Genomic DNA, 24,637 nt, shown 5'->3' with positions numbered 1-24,637 from the left:
TTAATGTGTGAATACGTGTACAGGGCCTGGTACCATAACTGGTACTCATAAAACTCTATAAACCAATGTCCCTCACTCATTTCCAAGCCTGGACTTTCCATCCTCACGTAAACTTCAGGACCTAGCATGACGCACAGCCCTCCCACGGAGGATTTCAGGAGAAGTATGTGCAACCCAACGCACTGAAGAAAAATCTCCCCTAATTAGTCTATTATTTCTAGGTCTCCCAAAAGCCAGAGCAATTTTGAGGAACTTAGTACGAGAAGTCTCCCTGGAAGATGACTTTTCGTGTATTATCAGATCGGCTGAGGCTGCTTGTGCGCTAATGATCGGTGTTCATCAGCCAGCATGCCCTGTGGGCACACTTACTGCCCTAAGGCTGAGCTCAATGACTGGGGATTGGAGATGATGGAGCAGTGGGGAGAGGAAGGCTTTATTAGTGTTTCTGCTTAAAAGGCGTTTTTTTTTCTGCTCTTAGGTCAGGGCCCGGAGTTCCCAGGCGCAGACAGCAGAGCACGTGCAGAGCCCACTGCCCCCACGGGGAGCCGTGGCCCCACTAGCCACACAATGAAGGAAGCCCTCCCGTGCACTTCCGGCCAGGATGCTGCCACGGGGCGCCCCCTGGCAAGGACTGTGGGCCAACTGGCAACCCTGCGCTGGTCCTCCTCGTGCCTCTGGGGGCTGCTGGGCAGTACTGACTGAGCTCAGAGGAAATGAAAATTCTCGAGAAGAAATTCCCCGGGGCTCCTGGTTCAGCACGGCGGGGGATGCCGGCCCCCGGGTGACTCCTGGCCAGGGCGGAGGTGCGGCGTGGGCTGGTGTGTGGGTGTGACACCTGCATCCTCCAGGGACAGCTGCTGTAGCTCCCAGAGCTCACGGCAGAGGCGGCGCCGTGAGTTACGTTCACTCCGGAACGGTCAGTTTTATTTGTTACGTCTCTTGTGTCGGCACCAGTGTGATTTCCATACACTTTGGTTTTCTTAAAAGCAAATCAAAGGAGCCGAAACCAGGGGGTCTTTGGCAGGCTCTCCCGGGAAATGGTGAGTAAATGAAAGATGAGGGGACGGGTTGATGAGGGGAGACAAAGATTGCAGGATCTGTATAATCACAGCGCTGGTGTAAGTGCTGCCGCTGAGGTACCTGAGGTCAGGAGGCACATAGCTGCCTGCCCAGGAAGCGGGTTTATCAGATGTCTTGCCCCTCAGGGTGGGCCCGCTTCCAGAAACGGTCTGGGAGACTGGGTCCAGCCCATCACCAATTGTGTGGTCTTGGCTAGCTCACGTACCTCTCTGACTCAGCTCCTCGCGGCCTGCAGGGCTCCTCCGGACCAGTTTTCCGGGAGTGTGTGATGCCGCGGGGGGTGTGGTGGGAGGGATTGGGGGTCAGCCACCATGAGGCTCACTCCAGGGGCACCACGCAGACCGGCGTCTATGTGAGCGGCTCCCTTTGGCGTTGGCCAACCAACCACGTGGCGCTGGGACCTGCCTTTCCCATAAGGCAGCCTCCGTTCTCCTGACCCCAACCTGGCGTCCAGCTGGAATCAGCACTAGGGGCACCGAGCTTCCTTCGTCAAGGTTGTGCTCTGACTTCTTTTTGCTTAAAAAAATTAGATGATGTTGTGTGTGACTCATCAATCCTAAACGCCTTGTCCACCCTACCCCATTCCTGGGCACTCTCCATACCTCTCTGTAACAAAAATCCCACGGACTAGGTGCTTCTATAAAAGCTGAAGTCTGAGGTCAGGGTGCCCGCGTGGTCAGGTTTATGTCAGGCGAAGGCCTGCTTCCTGGCTCGTAAACGGCCACCTTCTCACTGTGTCCTCACATGGAGGAGAGGGAGAGGGAGCTCTGCGGGGCCTCTTTCACAAGGGCACGAATCCCATTCATGAGGGCCCCACCTCACGACCTAAGCACCTCCAGAGGCCCCCCTCCTAACACCATCGCATTGGGGGTTAGGACTGCAACGCGTGAATCTGGGGACACGAGCGTTCGGGCCTCAGCAGTGCTTTTCCTCCTCTGCGTCCTGCAGTCCCTGACACACTCGTGTTACACAAGACACAGAGGTGGGGGTAGTGACAGCAGATGCTGGGATGAAAAGGCAAGAAAAGGTTTGTAAAAAGCTGACCGTATCTTGATACACATTCGCTGGAAACAGCGTCACTCATCTTAGGTCACAGCAGGAGTCAGCCTGTTGGGACAGTGTCGGCACCACTGTGACTCGGGGACCAGACGTCCTTTCACCGATGCCACTGAGGATCCCAGCAGCGTGCACTCCCCATGTGTGGGCGATTTTGGGTGGTTTCTTTTTCAGCTGGATTACATTTGTTTCTAGAGGAGATCACGAGGCCCTTTCAGCCCCTTGGTTCTATGAAACTCTCATACGGAGCACCGACTTGGAAAGCAAGGTATTTTCATAGAGTCCAGTTTGTTTTATTCTCTTTACTGACTGTAATTTAATAGTAAATACACTGCAGGGAGGAGGGCAGAAACCTATAAAACTGAGTGGAATTCAACCTCATTCTTCTTTTCATTTCATCGTTTTCCTTCTCCACCTTTGTCCCCCGCATTCTTTTTCATTTGAGTCTTTCTCTTTTGCCTCATTTTTTTCATTCTCTTATTGTCTCCTCCCTCTGCATCCCCATAACTAACCCCGCTTATTCCTCTTTTCCCTTGTGTCCAGTCCTAGGCAATGGTGTTCTGGTAGCCTTTCAGAGCCTGGGGGCATGGTCACCTGGCCTGAGGATCACCCCGTGGCAGCCGTCCAGGCCAGGGAGTGGCCTCCAGGCCCGGGAGTGAGGGGGGTGTGATCTGTAAGCAGGAGTGGTGTCTCTAAGTGGGAGGCTGGAGGGTTGTAGAGGGAGAGCAAGGAACGAAGGCCCCCCTGCGACACTGCATATGACTTTGAGGGACGGAGAGTGGACCCCTGCGGCGGTCCGCACATCCCAGGACGCCTGTTTCAGGGAAGGAGCGTGCAAAGGGGAATCCTCCAGCCTGCAGACAAGATGGGTTCTGCTGTCTTTGGGTTTGGACCCTACCTGGGGTCTGATTCTTTTTCCTTGAAGGTAGGGGGTGAATCCCATAGCGCTAGGAGATTCCAGACCTGCCTGGAGTCCCAATTCTGAAGACGTAAATTTTTCTAAATGAATGGCTCTGGCAACTATAGTTAACAATTCTGTACTGTGAACTTGAAAGTTCCTGTGAGAACAGAGCTGTAATGTTCCCACCGTAATAAACAACAACAACAAAAAGGTAATTATATGAGGTAAAGGACACCCTTAACCAACCTTACTGTGGTAATTCTATTTTGCAATATATATTTTTATCAAATCATCACACTGTACACCTGAAACTTACACCGTGGTTCATGTCAATCACATCTCCATAGAGGGGGTGAGGTGGGGTGGTGAATGGCTGCCCTGAGCTCTGCACACAGGGGCTCCCGAGTCCCCACTGGAGGGGTGGGGCTACAGGCCTCGCGTCTCCCTGGGGTGTTCTCCAGGGGCCCCTAGCTGTAGACTCCCTCCCCACAGCCCCTCCACACCCCTTCAGGGTGAGTCTGCGTCTGGCTCCTCCATCGTCCTGGGGCTTGTGATGTGTGTGACTCACTGGCGTGATCTGGCTCCGGCCCATGGTGAACCCTGGTGTGTGGTCCAAGCCTCCTCAGAACTTTGGCCACAGAAAGCCATCTGGTGGAACCCCTTGGGTGGGCCCCATCTGGATGGACGGTGTACTCCTGGGGATCTCCGTTTTAAAGATGAAGACACCAAGGCTCAGAGAGGTCAAGTAACTTGCCCAAGGTCACACAGCTGGTGAGTTGCAGACCTCGGATTTAACATAAGTTTTCTGGTTCCAAAGTTGATTCTTCCCTCTACACCACACTATACAGCTCACTTACCTAAGGCCATTCCCCAAAACATCAAGTTGCCTGAAACACAGCTATATATTCACTAAGGGGACACTGCCTATTAACTATTTTTAGGTTCCATATGAGTATGCCAACCTCTTTTTTCTTAATTTATGTTTCACGTATAAGTGATCATAGTGCTTCTCTAGCAAGTGATGAGCTAATTTGCAGGTTGTGTCAGCCAGGCTGTACCCTAATCCACATGTGGAACGTTGACAAAATTGGTTTCCTCATAAAAACAATTTGTAAATGTTTGCTGCCCTTTTGACATTCAACTTGGACTCTAACTTGGGTAGGAAAGCCCCCATAACTGTGTTCACAACCGTATGGAGAGCTTGGATGAGGCTCTGGGGTCAAGGGGAGGACAGGGGTCATCACCCTGACTCGAGTCCCAAGCCCCCTGCCCACCAGCAGGGTTAGCTATTCTTTACCTTGGTTTCTTGCGCCCCCTTGTGGTCAAGCGTGAAAGGAGCTCCCAGAAGGCCCAAAATAAATTTCAGGGACTGATCCCAGAGGCATTTCCCAATTTTAGATGGAAATTGCCCACGGAACAGCATGCCCTTCTCATGAACCTAGGTACTTCCCCACCTTATGAAAGTGAGTTTAACTTTTCTGATTATAACAGAAACACGTCTCCAAATTTTAGAAATTTTGGAAAATACAGAAAAGTGTGAAGAAAATAAAAATCACATATACTCTGACCCAGCAGAGATAGTCACTGTCAGATTTTGGAAACATTTTCCCGATTTTTTTCTATGTACGTACATATACATACACATATACAGCATCTGTTTATTTTATATATATATATATATATATATATATATATATGTATGTATATGTATTATTAATCTATCACCAGTCCAGAATTAACCATTACTAAAGCCTACATCTACCCATGTGGGCCTCCTCTACCCAGTCTCTCTGTCTGCCTTGCTTTTTCTTAAAGTAAAACTGTAACACACACACACACACACACACACACACGCACGGAATTACACTGTACTTAAACTTTTGTTTCCTCCCCTCCCTTTTAAGCCCATATGATTTAAATTTATTTATTTATGGCTGTGTTGGGTCTTCGTTTCTGCGCGAGGGCTTTCTCTAGTTGTGGCAAGCGGGGGCCACTCTTCATCGCGGGGCCTCTCACTATCGCGGCCTCTCTTGTTGCGGAGCACAGGCTCCAGACGCGCAGGCTCAGTAATTGTGGCTCACGGGCCCAGTTGTTCCCCGGCATGTGGGATCTTCCCGGACCGGGGCATGAACCCGTGTCCCCTGCATCGGCAGGCGGACTCTCAACCACTGCGCCCCCAGGGAAGCCCCCTCCCCCCCTTTTTTAACTGAGCCTTTCCCCCAGATCATCAGATATTATCAGAGCACACGGCTGTACATCCCAGAAGACGGGTGTATTATAATTGAATGAATCCTCTAAATGTTGGCCATTAAGTTGTTTTTAATTTCTTACTACCGTAATTCATTCAAGCTATTCAAGATGAACCTTTGCACGGGTCTGTTTCCTTGAGAAGAGTCCTCAGACATGGAATTTCAGGGTATGATACACACCCTGAATATACAATAACACAGTCTTGGATGTCTGTCCCTCTGCACTGCAAGCCATGCCCCTCTTGTCCACCTGACCCATCCCTGGCACAGCGAGGCGCTTTCACCGCTGGGTCCCTGTGCTCTGCTGCCCCCTTGAGGAGGCCCAGGGATGGGGCTGGTCTTTCCTCTTCTTCAAAGATGCCAAGGGGATCCTCACCCTTCATCAGAATTCTGAAGTCCTTGAAAACAAACAAGTGGGCCCTTTTTTCTTTAAAGAAACAGGGAATTAAATAACACCGCTGGCTTCAGAATCTTAATTTTCCTTACACTTAGGGCAATCGAGCTACTAAATCTTCACAGTGGGGCTTCTGTTCTTAGGGTTTTTCTTTTTTCTTCTCATTTTTGAGGGTAAAACTATACTAACCTTCTGAGATTTTCTCTCACAAAGGTAACACAGGCAGACGATCAGGTTACCTTGACTACAGCAGGTGACCTGTGCTGGGAGCCTGCTCACCAGGGCCTCTGGACACACACAACACGGATGTGTCTGGGTGTGTGCTCCTCCATCAGCTCTGAGCATGGTGTCCTGTACGCAGTAAGCACATAGCAAATGTGTCACAAATGAAGGAGTCCAAAGCCCCTTCCCTGCCCTAAAATTCTGGTTCTAGACATTTTATAGGCGAAGAATGCCAGGTGATTAGAAGTTGGACTGAGAAAGTCCTTTCTATGCTTCCCAAGAGTTTAGAGCCCATTGTGGGTCGGGGGTGAGCAATGGCTGTAGTTCGGAGGCAGCAGAGGCCAGAGGCTTGATATGGACGTTGAGGGTTAACGTGGATCCTGCTAAGCCGACGGGGCCAGAGAGATGGCAAGCAAAGGAATGATTCCCTCTGCAGCCGCCGTTTTCCTTAACAATTTCTTTTACCACCTTCCTGCATCAGGTGCTGGGAGAAAGAGGAGGTCTCTTGCTGCATGACCTGGGACTGGTGTTATCAGTTCCCTTCAGAAGAAAGGTCTTTGGATAAAGAAGCCCAAGGAAGGAATGTTGCCAAATTCCCATTCAAAGTGCTCTTTACAGCCTTCAGTGGCCTGTTGTACCCGAGAAAGTCCAGGTCTGTGCCAAAGTACAGGCTGAAGTTGTGGCTCTAATATGCGTATGTACGTGAATAAACGTAGTTTTGCCTGTACAGCTTTTAATCACTTATAGCATATTAATTTTCATCTGTGTTATTAACTAATGAATATTTTCCATATGCCAGGTAGATTGTTACGTGCTCTGGATACATTATTTTCTTTACATTATTTTCTTTACTTACTTCTTTACTGTTTCACAGATGTAGAAACAGAGGCATAGAGAGGTTAAGTTGCTCGCCAAACACCACAGAGTTGGCAGATGTGAGATACAAACCCAGCCTCTTTTGACTACAAAGCTCATTTTGTTTAGCCTACTAAGTTCTATTGCTTTGCTGATGACATTTATCATCTTCTGCCTCATTCGGCAGGTATTTGTCCAAATCTTACATGATGAGTCCTTTGGGAGCATTTATCTTATCTCTTATTAGCCTGAAATGCCTTACACACAGCAGGGAAATAATCTTTGCCTCTTGATTCAAGCAGCAATCTGGTACCAGGAACTGAATATCAAAGACTTTGTGGGGGTTTTTTCTTCCCAACTTTTTATTTTGAAAAATTTTAAACTTATCGGAAAGTTTCAAGAATAATGCAACGAACATCCACATATGCTCCACCTAGCTACACCAATTGTTAACACTTCGCATGTTTTTTCCCTTGACCATTTGAGAGTTAGTTGCAGACACATGCTATTTCACTCCTAAATACTTCAGCAGGTATCTCCTAAACACCAGGCCATTTCTGCATAATCAAGGTATAATGACTCTCAGAAAATTTTACATGTTACAATACTACTATAGTCGACATCCAAGTTTTCTCAGTTGACCCAAGAATGATCCTCAACAGATGCTTTTTGTTTTTTGATCCTGGGTGCAATTTAGGATCACATTGCTCTTGGAGTCATATCTTTGTCTCCTTTAATCTAGAACACTAGCCTTTTTCTTAATATTTCATGAAATTTACATTTACGAAGAGACCAGGTTGTTGTTTTGCAGAATGTCCCTCAATTTGGATTGTCCCTCAATCTGATTGTTTCCTTGTGAATAGAGAGAAGTCACTTTTTTGGCAAGAATGAGCATGTGATGTCAGTCTGTACCATCCCTGGTGATGTCAAGTTTGATCACTCGGTTGAGGGTGACTTCTTTGATGTGAACGTACCCTTTTCTCTTCATTAAGTAACCTGTGGGATGACACTTTGGAACTGTATGAATATCCTCAACCGTTCAGCATCTACTGATGAATTTTGCTTGAATCAGTTACTGGTGGCTCCAAGTGGTGATTTCCTATTTCTATAATTTCTTCTACACTTATGAGCTGCAGTTCGTCTCTGAAGCAGAGCTCTCCCGCCTCCATCTCCTCTCTGCCTTTGAATTATCATTTACCCTGTGTCATCTTGAATAAGTCACGTCACTTACCCCCTCGGGACTTATTTTTCTCATCCTTAAGACGAGATGACCTAAGGGCCACATTCTTGAATTTTAGTCACCCTGAGACGAAATCCCCATACAGGTCTGCCAGGCATCCGCCAGAGAAGGAGACGCCGGGGTCGGCTGTGCCAGGATCCACTGCGGAGTGGCTGGTACCGCCGCATCCGCCGCCACGGCCCCTCCCCTGGCAACGGTAACTAGTAGCCTACGCGCCCTCTCGCGAGAGCGGGCCTCTCGCGGACAAAGGTGCGGTCCCCCGGCCTGCGCGCCCCACGTCAACCCCCGCCCGTCCCTGCGCGCCGGGCCCTGCCGCGCACGCGCGTACTCGGACGGTTGGAGATGTAGGTCCAACCCCGGCGCGACACTCCGGCGCAGCCGCGACGCGGGGCTCGGGGCGCGCAGGCGCCGCGGGCGTGGGGCCGCGCAGGCGCGGACGGCGTTGCTCTGAAGAAGACCTTCTTCGGTGCCCTGGCGGAGCGGGCGCGCCCTCCTGGCTGAGCGGACAGGTCCTCCCGTCGGAGGTAAGGCGAGCCGGGGCCGCGGGCCGGCGGCCGGGCGGGGGCGGGGCGGCGACCGGCAGGGCCCTGCGGGAGGAAGGGCCGCCTAACGGGGCGCGGGCCCGCGGGCGGGGTCGGCGGGTACCGGCCCCTCGGGTGATGGACCGCCGCGCCGCCACCTGCTCGCGCCCGCCTGGCCCCCAGGACTCTCCGGGCGTCAGGCCGGACGGGAGGTTGGTTTCGAGGGAAGTCGGGTCCTCGAACCCCGAACCCACCCCCGCCCCCGGCTTCCTCCCCGGCATTGGAGTCCAGCATCAGGGGGGCTCTTCCACTCCCTGCCGCCGAGGGGAGGATGCTGAATATGCACCTTCAAGGGGCGAGGCGAGCTGACGGTCCCGTTAGTAATCCTGTGAAGCTGGGTTATAACTAACCCGCCACCCCCCACCCCCCGACTGCGGCTCCTGCAACCCCGGTGCGCTGTGCGTGCCCACGGACAAGTGCATTTGTAGTCATGGAAATGTGCGGAACGTGACGTCTCCGGGGCTTCTCGAGTTTTTGCTTGATCATACCAGCAGTGCACTTCCCATCAGGATCCTGGGCCTGAAAAAGTAAGCTGGAACTAGGCAAAATTGAGGTCCAACCCCCTACACGACTTTTGCAAAGTGTCTGGCAGGTCGTTTTGAAAAAGAAGCAAAATGCTAAAAGACTGTAATGGGTCCCTGGATGGATGTTTCTAAACATTTAAGTGTATCTTTTCTCTTGTCGGTAGAGAAAAAAACCAGACTGTAAAACCTTAACATTTCTATTTGAATACGTAGTGCCTGCGTTTTAGACTGAACTTCGGGAAACATTTCAACAGATACCGGCATCGGTTGTGGTCATAAAGAGTAATATCAGATTGCAGTTGGCAATGTGTAAAAAGCCAAAAATTGATCCTTTGAACACAAAGGACTGAATTGTAAATCAATTGTTCTGGGAGTGAACTATGAAACCTTGTGGCTTAGAACAAAGCTTTACGATGCTATGAGTCAGTACATTTATCTCCTCTCACCTTTAGGCTTTCTTCTTAACTTTATATATATTTTAATACTCTGTTCTCTTAACATATCCTAATATCTGTCATGGTTGACAGGTTTAGGTTAAGGGACAAATTTTAAGTGAATTCACAATTACGAAGTGCACTATAAAGTGTGTGTAGTGTTCAGGTGTGGTGGAATAGGCAGAAACTTATCAGGCCAAACTAAGAGCTCGGCCAAATAGAAGTAAATACCGTCGGTTGTGTAGGTGGTTCAGGGGCTAGCTGGTGCTCTGGATGTTTCTGGTGTAGTACTGGGGCCACTGGGGTTGCTTGAGGTGGTTCTACGACCTGTTGGATGTGGCTTTTGAGGCTGCTGCAGGAAGAGGTTTCCCGTGGTGCACAGGGCAAAGGAGTGGTATGTCCAGCAGTGTCGATAGGCCTGAGATTTTGATGTGAGGGTCATCTTGGCAGTAGAAAGGCTGGCTGAATACTAAGTAGGCAAGATGAAAAGTCAAGCCCCTTGGGCTTTGAAGGCTGTAACTTTAGAGTGTATACTGATTTGGGGGAGCAGACTGCTGCAGGTAGACCCTGTCCTATATCTGGTTACTAGGTAAGATTATAGCACTTTATTTTAAGAAGAGTTTTGAGAGAGGGCATACTCGGGGTGAATACATTTCAATTAGTGTGGTAATTCTTAAGAACTGAATGTCAGAGCGGCAAAAACGGTAACCCTGAAGATGTTTAATTGCATCTGTTTTACAGATCCTCAGAAAATTTACCTTGACACCTTACACAGCTCTTTGCCTTTATAACAACCCAAGAAATGTTTTTCTAATGCACATTTCTGCATTTTTTTTAAAAAGTAAAAGTCCAGTTTAACAGAGCATCTCCTTCAGCCTGGGAGAAATTTCTTTTCTTTGCAGTGCAATCAGAAAGATGATCTTTGTGAATCTCATGAAAAACCCTTTTATCCTCTAGCATTCTGGAAAGCTCTTTTTAAAGGAGCAGCATGCTTTCTCTCAACTTGGCTTGCATTAGGGCATAAGCATTAAAGACGCAAAGGAAGAAAAAACTGTATACCTCTTCTCACAGAACTAAACAGCTGAACTGTGAATAACTACTAAATAGTTACTTTTATTCCCTTGTCCTCATTTTTCTTTATAAGATATGTGTAACACACCGACTTACTGTGACCTAGGAAAGGCTGCCAAGGATGTCTTCAACAAAGGATATGGTAAGTATGCTATTGTGAATTGCCAATTTGGGGGTAAGCATTAGTACTGAATGCCTACTATATGGGAGATACTGTGCTTAGTAAAATGAGGTTAAGTCAGCATTAATCTATTTTACAAGATTTAAGGGGATCACCATTAGCAAGTTACTAGACTTCTGTTTTTAGAGGTAGAGTCCCACAGGCATTAAAAGCTGTTGTGTACATTAACACATGCATAGCATTTGCATATTTAATATCATCTGTCAGGTGAAATCATATAAATCTGTAATATGTGTGCCTCCTTTGGTTAGCCCTGGGGACAGCTAACGTACGGGGTGTAGTTTTCCTCCTCCAAATAATGGCAGTATTTTCACGAGGGTGAAGACACAGCTTTTGACTTCTTTGGAGGAACATGCAGTGTTTGAAAGCAAGTGGACATTTATTTTTAGTTTTAAAAATTTAGTCTTTACATTTTAAATTTTTTGTGCTGTACACATTTGATTTTTTATTAACTAGTAATGTTATATATTTTAAGCTTGTATATATATACATAATTTCTAATAATTTTGGTTCTTAAAATAGTACATATTCCTTTCATCCATTTGTTTTTTTAACTTATATTTTCATAATATGTCTTTATTATTTTGAGGGACTTAAAAATTAAACTTAAGTTATTTTGTTATAATTCAGTTCCTTGTGGAACTCTCACCTAACAAGAATACTGAGTATTTTCCATATGGAATGTACTATGGACTATTTTCATAATTTCTAAGTTGCAAAGACTGGAGTGCATGTCACATTTTGTACATTAATTTTTTGTGTGTGTGTGTCTAGGATTTGGCATGGTCAAAATGGATCTGAGAACCAAGTCATGTAGTGGAGTGGTAAGTACTTAATATATATATATATATATATATATATATATATATTTTTTTTTTTCAGTTAAATAATTAATTAATTTTATTTTCGGCTGCGTTGGGTCTTTGTTGCTGCACGTGGGTTTCTCTAGTTGTGGCAAGTGGGGGCTGCTTTTCGTTGCGGTGCACAGGCTCCTCATCGCGGTGGCTTCTCTTGTTGCGGAGCACGGGCTCTAGGTGCATGGGCTTCAGTAGTTGTGGTGCATGGGCTCAGTAGTTGTGGCTCGCAGGCTCTAGAGCGCAGGCTCAGTAGTTGTGGTGCACGGGCCTAGTTGCTCTGCGGCATGTGGGATCTTCCCGGACCAGGGATCAAACCCGTGTCCCCTGCATTGGCAGGCGGATTCTCAACCACTGCACCACCAGGGAAAGCCCCTTAATATATTTTTAATAGATGTAGCATAATTAACTTAAAGGAACCTGTTTAAAAATCATTGTTTAGTCAAGTTACTTGAAACGACATACTTTTGGTGCTATGCTGTCTTCCCTACAGCTTTGTCCTGCTCTCAGATTTCAGTGAGCTGCTCAGCCACTTGAGCTCAAGGACAGTCAGGTTGAATTTGGGGGGAGACCCTTTGTGTTTGTCATAATAAGAGTATTCTGAGTCTTATTCTCAGAAGATACAGAATATATGTATACATATGTATGTATATATATATATTTTTTTTTGACCCATGCCATATCTTTATACTTTCATGAATATGTGTATGGACACTAAAATCTTTGCTTCCCTTGTATTGGGTTCATGCAAATTTTGTTGCCCTTTTGCAAAAACAAATTAATTTTAGTCTCTGTCCCTTCATGATTAGTTGAAACAAATGTAGAAATGCATGTAGAAGATTAGTCTACAGTTTTTATTAATGTTCATAAAGTCTTTTTTACTGGAAGTTAAGAATATGGTAAAGGATATATCAGTGTATTATCAAAGTATCAGTAACCAGAGCTTTCTTTAAGTAAGTCTCAGCAAACAGATCAACTTTACCTTCACCTTATTCTCTGATTTCTCTTTATTGGCTGCATCTTTTTTGTTTGGTATTTACCTATTCAAACCAGCACAAATTTTATTTCTGGATATAATGATTAAATTAGAAGGGCAAGAAGCATGTGGAGTGTTTATGGTGCTTTGTCTTATGTTTCGTATAGTCCTGGTTTGTCACTATGATTCTTTCCCTGGGTTTTCTAGCAGTAAATAAATATGTATGCAGCTACCCTACTAGGATGGGATTCTGTTATATTGTCTATTAAAATAGAAAAGTTATACTCATTTTGATTAGTACTTCAGAATTTGCTCAAGGTAGGTTTGTGTTGCAAAAATCAACAACTAAAATTTTATCTCCCTTTCATGCTGCTGTTGTGTGTGAATATTCATTCAGATGGTAAGAAAAACAGTATATTTGTGTGCTTGTTTTTATGGTTGCTCTTGTTCTCTGGTACTGTTTGAGGGTAAATTTCATCCACTGCTCCAAATTTTCTCGATCGTATCTTGGTATTTTTATGATATGCCATCTGTAACAGTCACATTTTCATGATTGTTTTGTTGCATACTAGCATTTAATGCAGAACCGTAGATGTTATGTGCATGTTATAAATATATTTTGCACTGTTTGAGCTAATTATGAAATTAGACAAAAACTGAAGCAATTGTGAGCCTGGAACTCAACTTAGGAAAATTCTAGCCTTTTCTTTGAGATTTATACCTCTGGCATTTTAGATTTTTGACAGAGTTTCAGACTAAGAAATGATGATAAGAAAGAAATATAGACTAAATACTCTTTTACCTTTATTTTTTGCACCAAAATTAAGGTTTATATTTGCTATACTTGCAAGTTTATGAAAGGTAAATGTGAAAAATGAAACACTAGGTAGCTGGATCTACTAAAAGAAAGTGATGTGAACTATTAAACATGACTAGCATTTTATCGTGTTTTACCAAGGCCTTGCCCTTAGTGTGCAGTGTGATATTCTCTTTGAAAACTTTCTGCGTGGTGTAGATAAACAGATCACAGTTTCCCAGTTGTTTCATCGGCCTGTAGAACAAGCATTAGGGGGCAGGGTTGGCGGGGTTTCATTACTGTTGGCAATATTTCAGAAATGTTCTTTAAAAACAGGGCCAATCAGAAACGTTTTTTTCTTGACAGTTCATAGATTGACAGTGACAGGTGTTGACTGTTTGCTTCCCCTAGAAGGAGATCTATTTCTAATTGCTTATTGTCATACGACTGAGGGACACCTAACTGGGAGGAGGATATATTTTAAGGCATTCATAGTAACTATTTGACAGGGAAGAAGGATAGTTACAACATTCCATTTTCTTGTGAAAAATGGGTACTTTCAATTATTGAAATTGTTTATGCTGATAGTCTTACGGATAGTTTTGTGGACAAAAGCAATAAAGTTTTTTATAACAGTGTGAATGTACTTAATGCCAGTGAACTGTACACATAAAAATGGTTAAAATGGTAAATTTTATGTTAAGTGTATTTCACCACAATAAAAATAAGGCTTTTTAATGCATTAAAGTTCTGGCCCTATTAAAAGGGGGGCAATCTAGGGCTTCTAGTGTTTGGGGATTTTTAAGGACTTTAAAGTTAACTAATAGTTCAAAAGGTATGATAGAGAACTGATAGTCTTTTTCATGTCATGAAAGTACATATTTAAGATTCAGTATTTTTGTCTTTTTAGAAAAGGCGTTTATTTTCAGTAAAGATATTTTTCTTTTAAAAGAGAGATTCCCATTTAGTAAGAGAGTATATGGCCCAGAAATACCAGTAAGAGAGGTGGAGTAATGGGAAAAGTGGTGAAAAGTGAGTTGTGTTGGTTTCTGCCACATTGAACATTACTTTCTGGAATGAATATTTTCTATCTGATGAGCTGATTTTAAAGTAATTACTTTTTCTTACCAGGAATTTTGTACTTCTGGTCATGCTTACACTGATACAGGGAAAGCATCAGGCAACCTAGAGACCAAATACAAGATTTGTGACTATGGACTGACCTTCACCCAAAAGTGGAACACAGACAATACTCTTGGGACAGAAATCTCTTTGGAGAATAAGGTAAGAGAGCGTTGGAACTTATTTGTAGGGTAAAGTTATCTTGGAGATAAAATGATGAACAAATCCCCAAGATATAATTTGAGATCTTGCACCCTGTCTAGTTTTCGTATCTTTTCTCTGCAGGTGGCCTTCTTTGGTATGTTTTATGTTTCTAGAAAGTAAGGTTTTGTTGCTGCGTACATAATTATGATATCTTTTGTTCTGACCAGTTCTAAAATACTTACTGTTACACAGCTGAGCCTCTCCTGAGTAGACCAAACTATTTGTAGTGATCTAATTTAATTTTGTTTTGTAATCATTGCAAAATTGACTCCACAGAAAAGTGTTCCTAAAATTCTTTAATGTTTTCAAAGAGAAAAATCTTTCAGCAGTTATTTGTCAAGTGCCTGCTACATTCAGGGCACTATTTTTGGAAGTATGTTTATTTGCACGTTACCATATATAGATAATGCATATGTATGTATAGCTGAATAAATTACTTAGGTTGGCTTGTTAAATGTCCAGTTATAATAATTTCAAGAGAGTATCACAGTTATTTTGTTGTATTGGGATTTTGTGGTTTTGTACTCTAGTTTACATTATTGGCTATAACAGGATTTGACCTGTATGTTTTAGCCTTTTTTTGGGTGAGAGAATCATGATGAAGCCTGGGGGTGAGTTGAGTGGGATGGGGGCAGGGAAGGAAGAAGAGGCAATTTATTAAATCATTTAATATTTGGCTTTCTTTAATGACTTTCTTATTTGTTAGAGAGGAAGTTAGAGAAAACTTTAGAATTGGTTTTTCAAGTCAGGAAAAGAATTAAAAATTGCTGATTGTTAATTTGAAATCTTTATTTTCCAGTTGGCTGAAGGGTTGAAACTGACTCTTGATACCATATTTGTACCGAACACAGGGTAATTATCCCAACCCCATTTTCTGAAATGGTCTTGTGGCTTGAAGGGATAGAGAGGTCTAGGGCAGGGAGCTGCAGGAGGAGCTCTGGAGGTGAGGGGCACTGAGACCTGTGTGTGCAGGAGGGAGGGAGGGACCCTTCCTGAGGACACTCCCTATGTGACACTCAAAGAGGCACATAGTAGAAAAAATTCAGGAGCTAGAGGGGTCTGAGACGAGATATTTTTTAAGCTGTCCTGAAGATTCATGGATGTGATGTCTTGCTGAGAAGTTAACATCTTAAGAGAAGAGTGTAGTCTCCTGGCACCAGAACACTGCAAAGAATAGTTCCACTTACTTGATTTCTTAGCCTTTATAAATCCCCCAACTTCTCTGACTCAGTTTTTTCATCTGAAAAATGGGGATTATGTTGTTTCCCACCTGCCTCTCTCTAAAGGACAGGCGCTCGACGGGGGCCACGTGGCATTTCTCCTCCACTGTAACAGCAGGCGTGTCCTTCCTGCTACACACCTGTGTTGTCTGCAGGACAAGCGCAGGACTACTAAGTACTGATTTCGTGTCTTCAGTATTGTCCTTCAAAAATGTACACTTCTGTTCCATCCATCTAACATTGTCCAGGGAGAAAACACTGGCCTAAGGAAAATAAATATGCTTATTAAAAAAAAAAGTACACGTCTCTCTATGACAGGTTAATAGTTTAGAAGTCTGTCGGGTGTTACCTTTTGTAGCATTTGGAAACATTTAAAGAAATTTGGTTTCTTGTATGTCTGTATACATACACATTCAGATTATTAATTTGGTACTGAAATATCTTACACCTTTTTATACTTATGCTTTCATGAAATTAATCATGAAATACCCTATCATTTGAACTTACAGTGAGGAATAGGTAAAAAATAGTATATATATTTCTAATCCTAACAAAATTACATTTGTAGAGCTGTCATTTGAAACATTTTTACTGTATATGTGCCACCTGCCAAAACAGTATTTACATTATGGGAGAGGAGGGATCTTACCCTAAAGGTTTATGGACAGCAGTGAAAACTTGTACTGTTTTCATTTTTTTTTTTCTTTTTTTTTTTTACAGAAAGAAGAGTGGGAAATTGAAGGCCTCCTATAAACGGGATTGTTTCAGTGTTGGCAGTAATGTTGATATAGATTTTTCTGGACCAACCATCTATGGCTGGGCTGTGTTGGCCATTGAAGGTTGGCTTGCTGGCTATCAGATGAGTTTTGACACAGCCAAATCCAAACTGTCACAGAATAATTTCGCCCTGGGTTACAAGGCTGCAGACTTCCAGCTGCACACTCACGTGTGAGTGTTCATAGTTCAGAGTTCCTCCTTTAGTGCCGGCACAGTTGCCCAGAAGGATGGTAGCCATTAGCATGAGGAGAAGGTTGGAAGGGGTGGTGCTGGCATGACGTCATGCCTTGGTGGACATCCAGCCTCACTGCGCCGCTCGTAGTCGGCAAAGCACTGCAGAGTTAGTGCACTTGGCGCTGGTGCTGTGCCGCTGGCAGTTGCTGGCCTCTGAGCCTGTACCCCAGCCACTGGGATGGAGAGAGCCCGGGGCAGGGGTCACCTCCTGGTAGAAGGGATCCTTTGGAGGCGTTCCTGCTTCCTCCGGTTCCCTGTTCATCTTGTCAGTTTCTAGAAGCAGGTCTGTTAGGATCATGAGCAACCCCCTAATTGATCTGAGCGTCCTGGAGCATCCCCGGTGTAATTCTCTGGAGGTTTTCAGGTACCCTGGTCAGAACCCAGTTACCTGGGTTGTATTCAGAAGTCCTCAGAGCAGTCCTGGGTTCAAGTCTTAGGCTGTTGGTTACATGAATTTGAACTTTTAAACTGTATTTTATGTCTTGGCCTACTGGGCACTGCTGCTGTCCCAGGAAGAAAAGCGTCAGCTCTGTGTTTTTGAAGTGTTGCAGATTGCTTTCCACTAGACACTCTATTCCACTTATGGTGACTAAAATAAAGTCGCTAGTGGTGTAGAAAGAGGCATTGAAATTGATGAAACAGTATTATGAAAACTCAGGAACTGACTGCTGAGGTGCTCTGAAGCAATACGTCGCGTACTTCCCTGGGGCCATGCACTGTAGCTATTGTCTGGAGGGTGCTCTCTAATGCTAAGGTTGTGTTTCGAGTGAAATCCAGAATTGGCTTGTACTACTATATATCATTTTTCGCAGAATCTTTATATAACCCTACTTTGGAGTTTCTAAATACTGTGAACATCTCAGAGACATACAGTTCACACTTCCTTGAGGTGTCTGCCTTTGTGCACAATTGAATTGTGTCTAAGAAATTCATGTCATGTGGAGGAGCCAAGTAAATGAGTCAGATGTTACTGTGCTTTAATTAGGTGGCTATAAATCACATAACCAGTTTGTTGGGAAGTCAGCTCTGCTAGAAGTCTGCTGAAGTCTGTAGCTGTAAAATAAGACCCTGATTTAGGTAGTCTTAGACGTTGTTTCCATGTTGTAACAAACTAGATACTAATGACTTTCCTTGTGCTGTGAACACAGGAACGACGGCACGGAGTTTGGAGGCTCGATCTACCAGAGGGTGAACGAGAAGGTCGAGACGTCAGTAAGCCTCGCGTGGACGGCCGGCAGCAACAACACCCGCTTCGGCATCGCCGCCAAGTACAAGCTGGACTGTAGAACTTCCCTATGTGTAAGAACGGGCTGCAGATCGGGTCTGCTCTTAGGGTTTCGTCTGAGTCGTAAATGGATGCTGTGATGTGGTTGTAGTTGGCATGTTCTTTATCAACTTTGAGCTACTCACTGTGTAGTGAAAAGAGCATATACCTGAAGTCAGGAACTGTGGGTTCTAATCTTAGTTCCTCCTGTATTTGTCGTCCGGCCTTCTAAAGTCATTTTATCTCTTTGGCCTCAACATTTTCTGATCTATAAGTTCCTGGGTTTCGATGACTATTCCTGTTGTCATTGGTAATTCTTGTTAATAACACTAATTGAGCTCTTAGATCTCAGGTCCTATGCTAAGACTTTATGTGTATTATCTCATTTAACCCTCACAACTACTCTATTTGGTGAGCAGTATTACCCTCATCCGCATTTTATAGATGAGGGAGCTGAGACTTAGAGAGGTCAGGTAACTTGCCCAGGGTCACACAGTAAGAGACAGTGCCAAGATTTGATCCCAGATCTGTCTGTCACCAGAGTTCATGCTCTTACCACTGTCGGAGGTTGTAAAACTGGTAACTCAAAAGAATTCAGTTCACAGGAGGGGTGTTTGGCTGCACAGTGTTTTAAAATTTTGCTCGAGGCCTTTAAGCATGCATTCTCAAGGTCCCCTCTGTCCCCTACTGACTTCTTAAAAGATTTATCTTTTATTAATTAAGTTTTCAGTTTTACTAATTCTGGATTGGTCCTAAGGTGTTTCAGCTTTGGAAATCTGATGCATGGAGTGGTTGTGTTGGACTTACATACTATGAAATTGATTGTTTTCTAACTGTTTCTATTTCATCTCCTAATCTTAGGCTAAAGTGAATAATGCCAGCCTGATTGGACTGGGTTATACTCAGACCCTTCGACCAGGTGAGTAAAGGAGTGAATAACTATGGGCTTGGGGTAGAAGGTGATTGAGGAATAATGAAAATAACCTGCAGACAACCTGCAATCACTTTAGGTTGATTCAGACCGTCTTGTAACATTTGGTTGTTCGAAGTAAAACAGATTAAGCACTTTTGTTTAAAAAAGTATTTTTGTACAGTAAGTTCCCTACATATAAATGAGTTCCATTCCAAGAGCGCATTTGTAAGTCCAATTTGTTCGTAAGTCCAACAGAGTTAGCCTAGGTACCCAGCTAACACAATCGGCTATAGCACTGTACTGTACTAGGTTTATAATACTTTTCACACAAATAATACATAAAAAAACAAGCACAACGAATAAAACATGTTTAATCTCACAGTACAGTACCCTGAAAAGCACAGTAGTCCAGTACAACAGCTGGCACACACGGGCTGGCATCGAGTGGACAGGCAAGAAGAGTTACTGACTGGAGGAGGGAGAGCAGGTGGGAGATGGTAGAGCTGAAGGGTCGTCAGCAACAGGAGATGGAGGGCAGGCTGCCATTTCCCTCATGGCTGACGGTGATGGCACAGGTTCTGGCTCCTTGCTGGATTCAATTCTGTCTACCCTCTTGAAGAAACGATCTAGTGATGTCTGGGTAGTACTGTACCAGCTACATCACCACTGCTTTTATGCTTGCTTCTGGACATGCTGGGCTTGAAATAGAGATACCGTACTACTGTATTCTATACTGTACAGTAAAGCACACAAAAGCACAACCACTTGTAGAGGATGCACGCATGTGACAATGTACGCCAGACACATGAACTAACTTACACGACTGGACATGTGAACACACGTTCGCATCTTTGAAAGTTCACAACTTGGAGGTTTGTGTATAGGGGACTTACTGTATTCCTGATAATAACTTGGTTACTGTGGCTTGTGAGTTTGGTTGATCACGCATCATTCTTAACCCTGAACTCCAAATAAAGTGTGCCATGGCTGTGCTTTACAGATCAGGTGGCTGTGGGTACCCTGGCATCGAGTTAGTAACAGAGGTAATCTCATAGCCAGCTGTAACCCATGCCGTTGACTCCACCCATTGTTTCTAGGAAATGCAGATCTGATCGTAATGCTTGTTACAAGTGATTGTGGTGTTTGCTTCCTCCTAGGAGTGAAACTGACCCTGTCAGCTCTGATCGATGGCAAGAACTTCAGTGCAGGAGGGCACAAGGTCGGGCTGGGCTTTGAGCTGGAAGCTTAATGTGCGCGTGAATAAAGCATCAGCTGTGTCCCTGGAGGGCAAGAGAAAGGAACCCACTATGTTTTGGCCTTAAAATTCTTCTGTGAAATTTCAAAAGTGTGAACTTTTTATTCTTCCAAAGAATTGTAATCCTCCTCACACAGAAGCCTAGATATCGAGTCCAGCCTAAGGGAGGTGTGCCTGAAGGCATGCCCGGAAGTTGTCATGTCCGTGCCACATTTCAGTTCAGTTCCGCGGTGTTATTTTCAGTGTGTTGCTCAGCGACAGTGTAGTGTCATGTTACAAAGGAGATGACCCGACCCTCCAGTTGTCCATCACGTCCTGCATGTCCCACACCACTTTTTTCATGACCTTGTAATATATAGGTCTCTGCGGTAGTGGACTCTTTCGTTTTGCGTCAGAATAAATAAAATGAACCCATCACGTTTGGAACATAATTGCTCATCTCACTTGCCAGTGCTGGTTTCTTATATTTGGCGTGACTGATGGTGCTGTGGAAAACGCTCATCTGTGGGATTTGTGTCTGAATCGTCTGTGCTGCCGCCCGTCCCCGCCGCCCTTGTTTACCGCCCTCTTGCTGCTGTTCTGCGGTCAGGCCGAGCCGTCAAACCGCGCGTTTTGTTCTGGGGGGTTAGAAGCACATCTGCCGAGGTCCTTGCTACCTGTTGCAGTGTGAGAGACTGTATCCTGTTGGTAGTTTGTAAAGCTGCTGAGGGAGAGTGAGTGTGTGAGTGGATGAAAAGAGGGCAAAGGGAAGAGTACAATTGGGGGAAATGCTGCCCGGGAGAGGCTGGTGGGCGGCGCCCCAGCTGGATGGGGCGCATCCGTGGCCCGCCCGGGCATCAGGACAGTGCTTTTGATGACTAGATCTAGAAGAATGATGGCCAGAGGATGGAAGTAGCAGTTGAGAAAAGAAATGAGTAGACTATCATGTCTTCAGGGCTTACTGGTAAATCATCTCTCTAAGAGTAGAGCTCCTTTTGAAAATCTTTTTTTTTTTTTTTTAACAAAATATGTGCTGGTTGCTACAGATTCAGTCAGTGTGGACATAAATAAAAGTGAAAATTCCCATTCCTCTCTCCAGTCCCTCTTTCTTCCACTGCCACTAACAGTTTGACATATGTCCTTGGGATATTTTTCAGTGTCTTTAGAGATTACATAAATATCTATCTATCTATATAAAATGTTAAAATGCATATCTTGTCTTGCAACATACTTATAAAGTTAACAGCAGAGTCCTCTTTCTGTTTGTATAAATATGCCTCATATTTTTTATTTTTATACTTTTGTATAAATGTGGCATTTATTTATTCCCCTTTTTCCTATATCCAGTCTGCTTTACAAAGAGTGCTGCGTTGAATATCTTTGTCCGTTTATCTTTGTCCACTTCCGTGAGTATTCCCATGGCAGCACTGCCCAGTAGAACTTGCTGTGGTGATGGAAATGAGGTATGTCTGCACTGTCCCACACGGCAGCCACTAGCCACGCGAAGCTGTTGAGCGCTTGAAATGTAAGTAGGTCAGTGGAAGAACTCAGTTTTTAATTCTATTTCATTTAAATTACTTTAAAAATTGAATAGCCACATGTATTGTAGGGGCTGTCATATGAGAGGTGCAGGTCTACAGGATAGGTTTCTGGAAGTGAGATTGCTGAGTCATAGGTTGTGCACATTCGATAAGTAGTACAAAATCGCCCTTCAGAAATTCTGTACCAATCTGTGTTTCTACCAGTGGTGGTGAAGAGGTACCCATTTCCCCGTATCCACAATAACGCCGAATGTCATCAGACGTCAAGATGTTTACCAGTTTTAGAGGTGAAAAATGATACCTTGCTTTAATTGCATCTCCCTAATGGCCAGTGAGATGGAGCTGTTTTCATATGTTTACTAATCATTTATAATGCTCTGATTTGCCTATTCAAGTTCCTTGCTCAGCTTCCAAATGAGTCATCTTAAAAACAACTGGACACGATTGCTTTTGGAAAATTGCAGTGCTGCAAGGTATTTCCCTACCACCACCAAAGATTACCTTTACTAGAATCCAAATTCCAACCACCACTTCTTATGTCAGAAGATATCTGTGATACCAGCCACATGATACAGTTTTATCTTCTCACTGTCTTTGTGGGTTGAGCCACCATTACAGGAGATTAAATATAACAGAAAAGGAAAAGGGAATGAGGGGCGTAAACGACAAATTCATTCTGTGTTGTTGACACCTGTACCTTCCAGGGAGAACTCTGTGCAGACTGAACGGGGATGGGATGCTGAGCTGGGCTGGCGGCCGCGCCGGGAGCTTCTCGGGTTAGAGGGGTGTGGCTGTGGACGTGTCTCTTCAGTGTAGTGGTGTTTAGGGGCGGTGGACGGAAATGATGGGGCTGGGGCATGAGGAGGTGCAAGGAAATGCTGCTGAGATGCTCCCCTAATTAACTGCTTCGTTACTTACCTGATGAGGTTGGTTGTACTTGCGGCCTGAGTTAGATGGGAAGGAGATTGCTGTAGGTCGGTGCTTTATCCTTCTCCCTTTTAAGTGACGTGTTCTCACAGAGCTAAAGAGCCATACTTGGGGTTGATCCAATAACCCAGACGTGAACGTAGGGACGTGAAGTTCAGCCTTTATTCTCCAGTTTTACTGACTCATATTGCTGGCTGGGCTGTGTTCTGAGTACCCTCGTCATTACATTGTAGCAGAAAGGAGAGCACATTTCTTGAGCTTCTGTGCCAGGCCCTGTCCTGGTCACCTACGTGATGTAACCTGCTGGCTGCTCACACAAACAGCTTGGAGTGCAGTTGCCTGGGAGAGGAAGCCATGCCAGGGGTCCTGGGACAGAGGTCTTCCTTGTGGTTTCTCGTGGAAATTCTCACTACTAGCTCTTCTCTCCTGTAAAATGCACCTGAGCAATTCCCCCCTCCGCTGCCACCCCCGTCTCTCCAGTTTAGCCTTGTAACTCCTGTGGCCACTCATTTATTTGATCGTATTTAATTTGAAAAACGGATCCATTCAGGACCCGGCTGGGATCCTCATTCTTGAGCCTTACCCTCAAGGTAGCTTATTTGCCCTTCAGTGCAGCCTGGGAGCAGAGAACTGACATTCCGGTTTAGACACATCTTATGTCAGGTGGTTCTTTGATTCGGTGGCTACGTGCCTGGGAATTTGCCTTAAGGAAACCATCAGAGATGCACACAGATGGATGTCCATGGTTTCTCACTGCAGTGTTCTGTATAATAGAGACGAATTGATAACTGTGCAAATGGGGGTGATGAAATGAATGGGGAGTGATGGTATGTCTCTCCATTAAGTAGAATATTACTCAGCCATCAAAAATCATGTTTTTGAGGAGTAAGAATCATTGAGGATTGTTCACAATGTTACACAGAGAAAGCGAGGTGAAAAACTAATGTCAGTTTTATTTAAGAAAAATGTTTATGCAAATATAGGAGAAAATACTCCAGAATATTAATGTTCATTACCTCAGGAAGGTGGGATCATAACTAATTTTTATTTGTTTTATGTTTTACTACAATTTTTCTGGTTTTCTAAAGTGAATTTCTTATTTATGTAACCAGGGGCAAGCTCTTCTAATCAATGTTATTGTGAAAAAGGCAGAGGTCTCCTCGCGGGCCACAGCAAGCAGTGTATCTGGCAGTGGTGAGTGTGTTCAGGGCTCAGCAGAGGACGCACCCCCCGGTCCCAGGGTCCGTGAGGCTGGCCATCAGCCAAGGCAAGAAACACCAGTGGTTCCTGCTTGCTCCCCTTGGGAAAGTTACCCAGAGACATTGAGCAAAGTGTTCATGTTGCTTGTGGTGAGAAACTAATAGGCATGAGGTTTTTACTGGATTTTGTAAGAAGAGATGAAAGTTCACACACCTTATTTTAAATATTAATTCCCTCTGCAAGAGACTGCGCATCGCTAATCCATCATCATAGTCTGAGCATAACTGCTCAAAGGGCAGAGGACTGTCAATGTCCTGAAGCTTCATTTAGTTACTAAGTGTCTGTGCTTGGAAGTTCACTGCCAACTTGGCCAGGCTCAGGTTCTAGAACCTGGGACAGAAGGAGCCCTGAGAGAGAGCCGGGGCTGTTTGTGGGCCACCCCGCCGTGTTCTCTGCACACACATGCACGTGGAGCCCCCCTTCCCTTTAAGCCTGCACTCTGTGTGCTCTTGGGTCAGTTCCCAAGTAGTGGGATTGCTGGGTCATATGGTAGTTCTATTTTTAGTTTTGTTCTGTTTTTTACATCT

General features: G+C 44.7%; 1 protein-coding gene across 1 annotated transcript; it reads left to right on the top strand.

Annotated features, from left to right (window-relative positions):
- Positions 1 to 10,680: 10,680 nt before the first annotated feature.
- Positions 10,681 to 20,493, top strand: VDAC3 (voltage dependent anion channel 3). The gene is made up of 8 exons (XM_079726641.1): positions 10,681 to 10,749; positions 11,563 to 11,612; positions 14,546 to 14,698; positions 15,540 to 15,592; positions 16,681 to 16,908; positions 18,120 to 18,270; positions 19,097 to 19,154; positions 20,306 to 20,493. Exons 1-8 carry the CDS (start codon positions 10,683 to 10,685, stop codon positions 20,395 to 20,397), a joined length of 852 nt encoding a protein of 283 aa, XP_079582767.1. The 5' UTR covers positions 10,681 to 10,682; the 3' UTR covers positions 20,398 to 20,493.
- The last annotated feature ends 4,144 nt before the right edge of the window (positions 20,494 to 24,637 follow it).

Source organism: Hyperoodon ampullatus (assembly GCF_949752795.1).
Source record: "Hyperoodon ampullatus genome assembly, chromosome: 20".
NCBI lineage: Eukaryota > Metazoa > Chordata > Mammalia > Artiodactyla > Ziphiidae > Hyperoodon > Hyperoodon ampullatus.
Note: the sequence above shows the minus strand (reverse complement) of the source record. Positions and strands in the feature narration are given on the sequence as shown.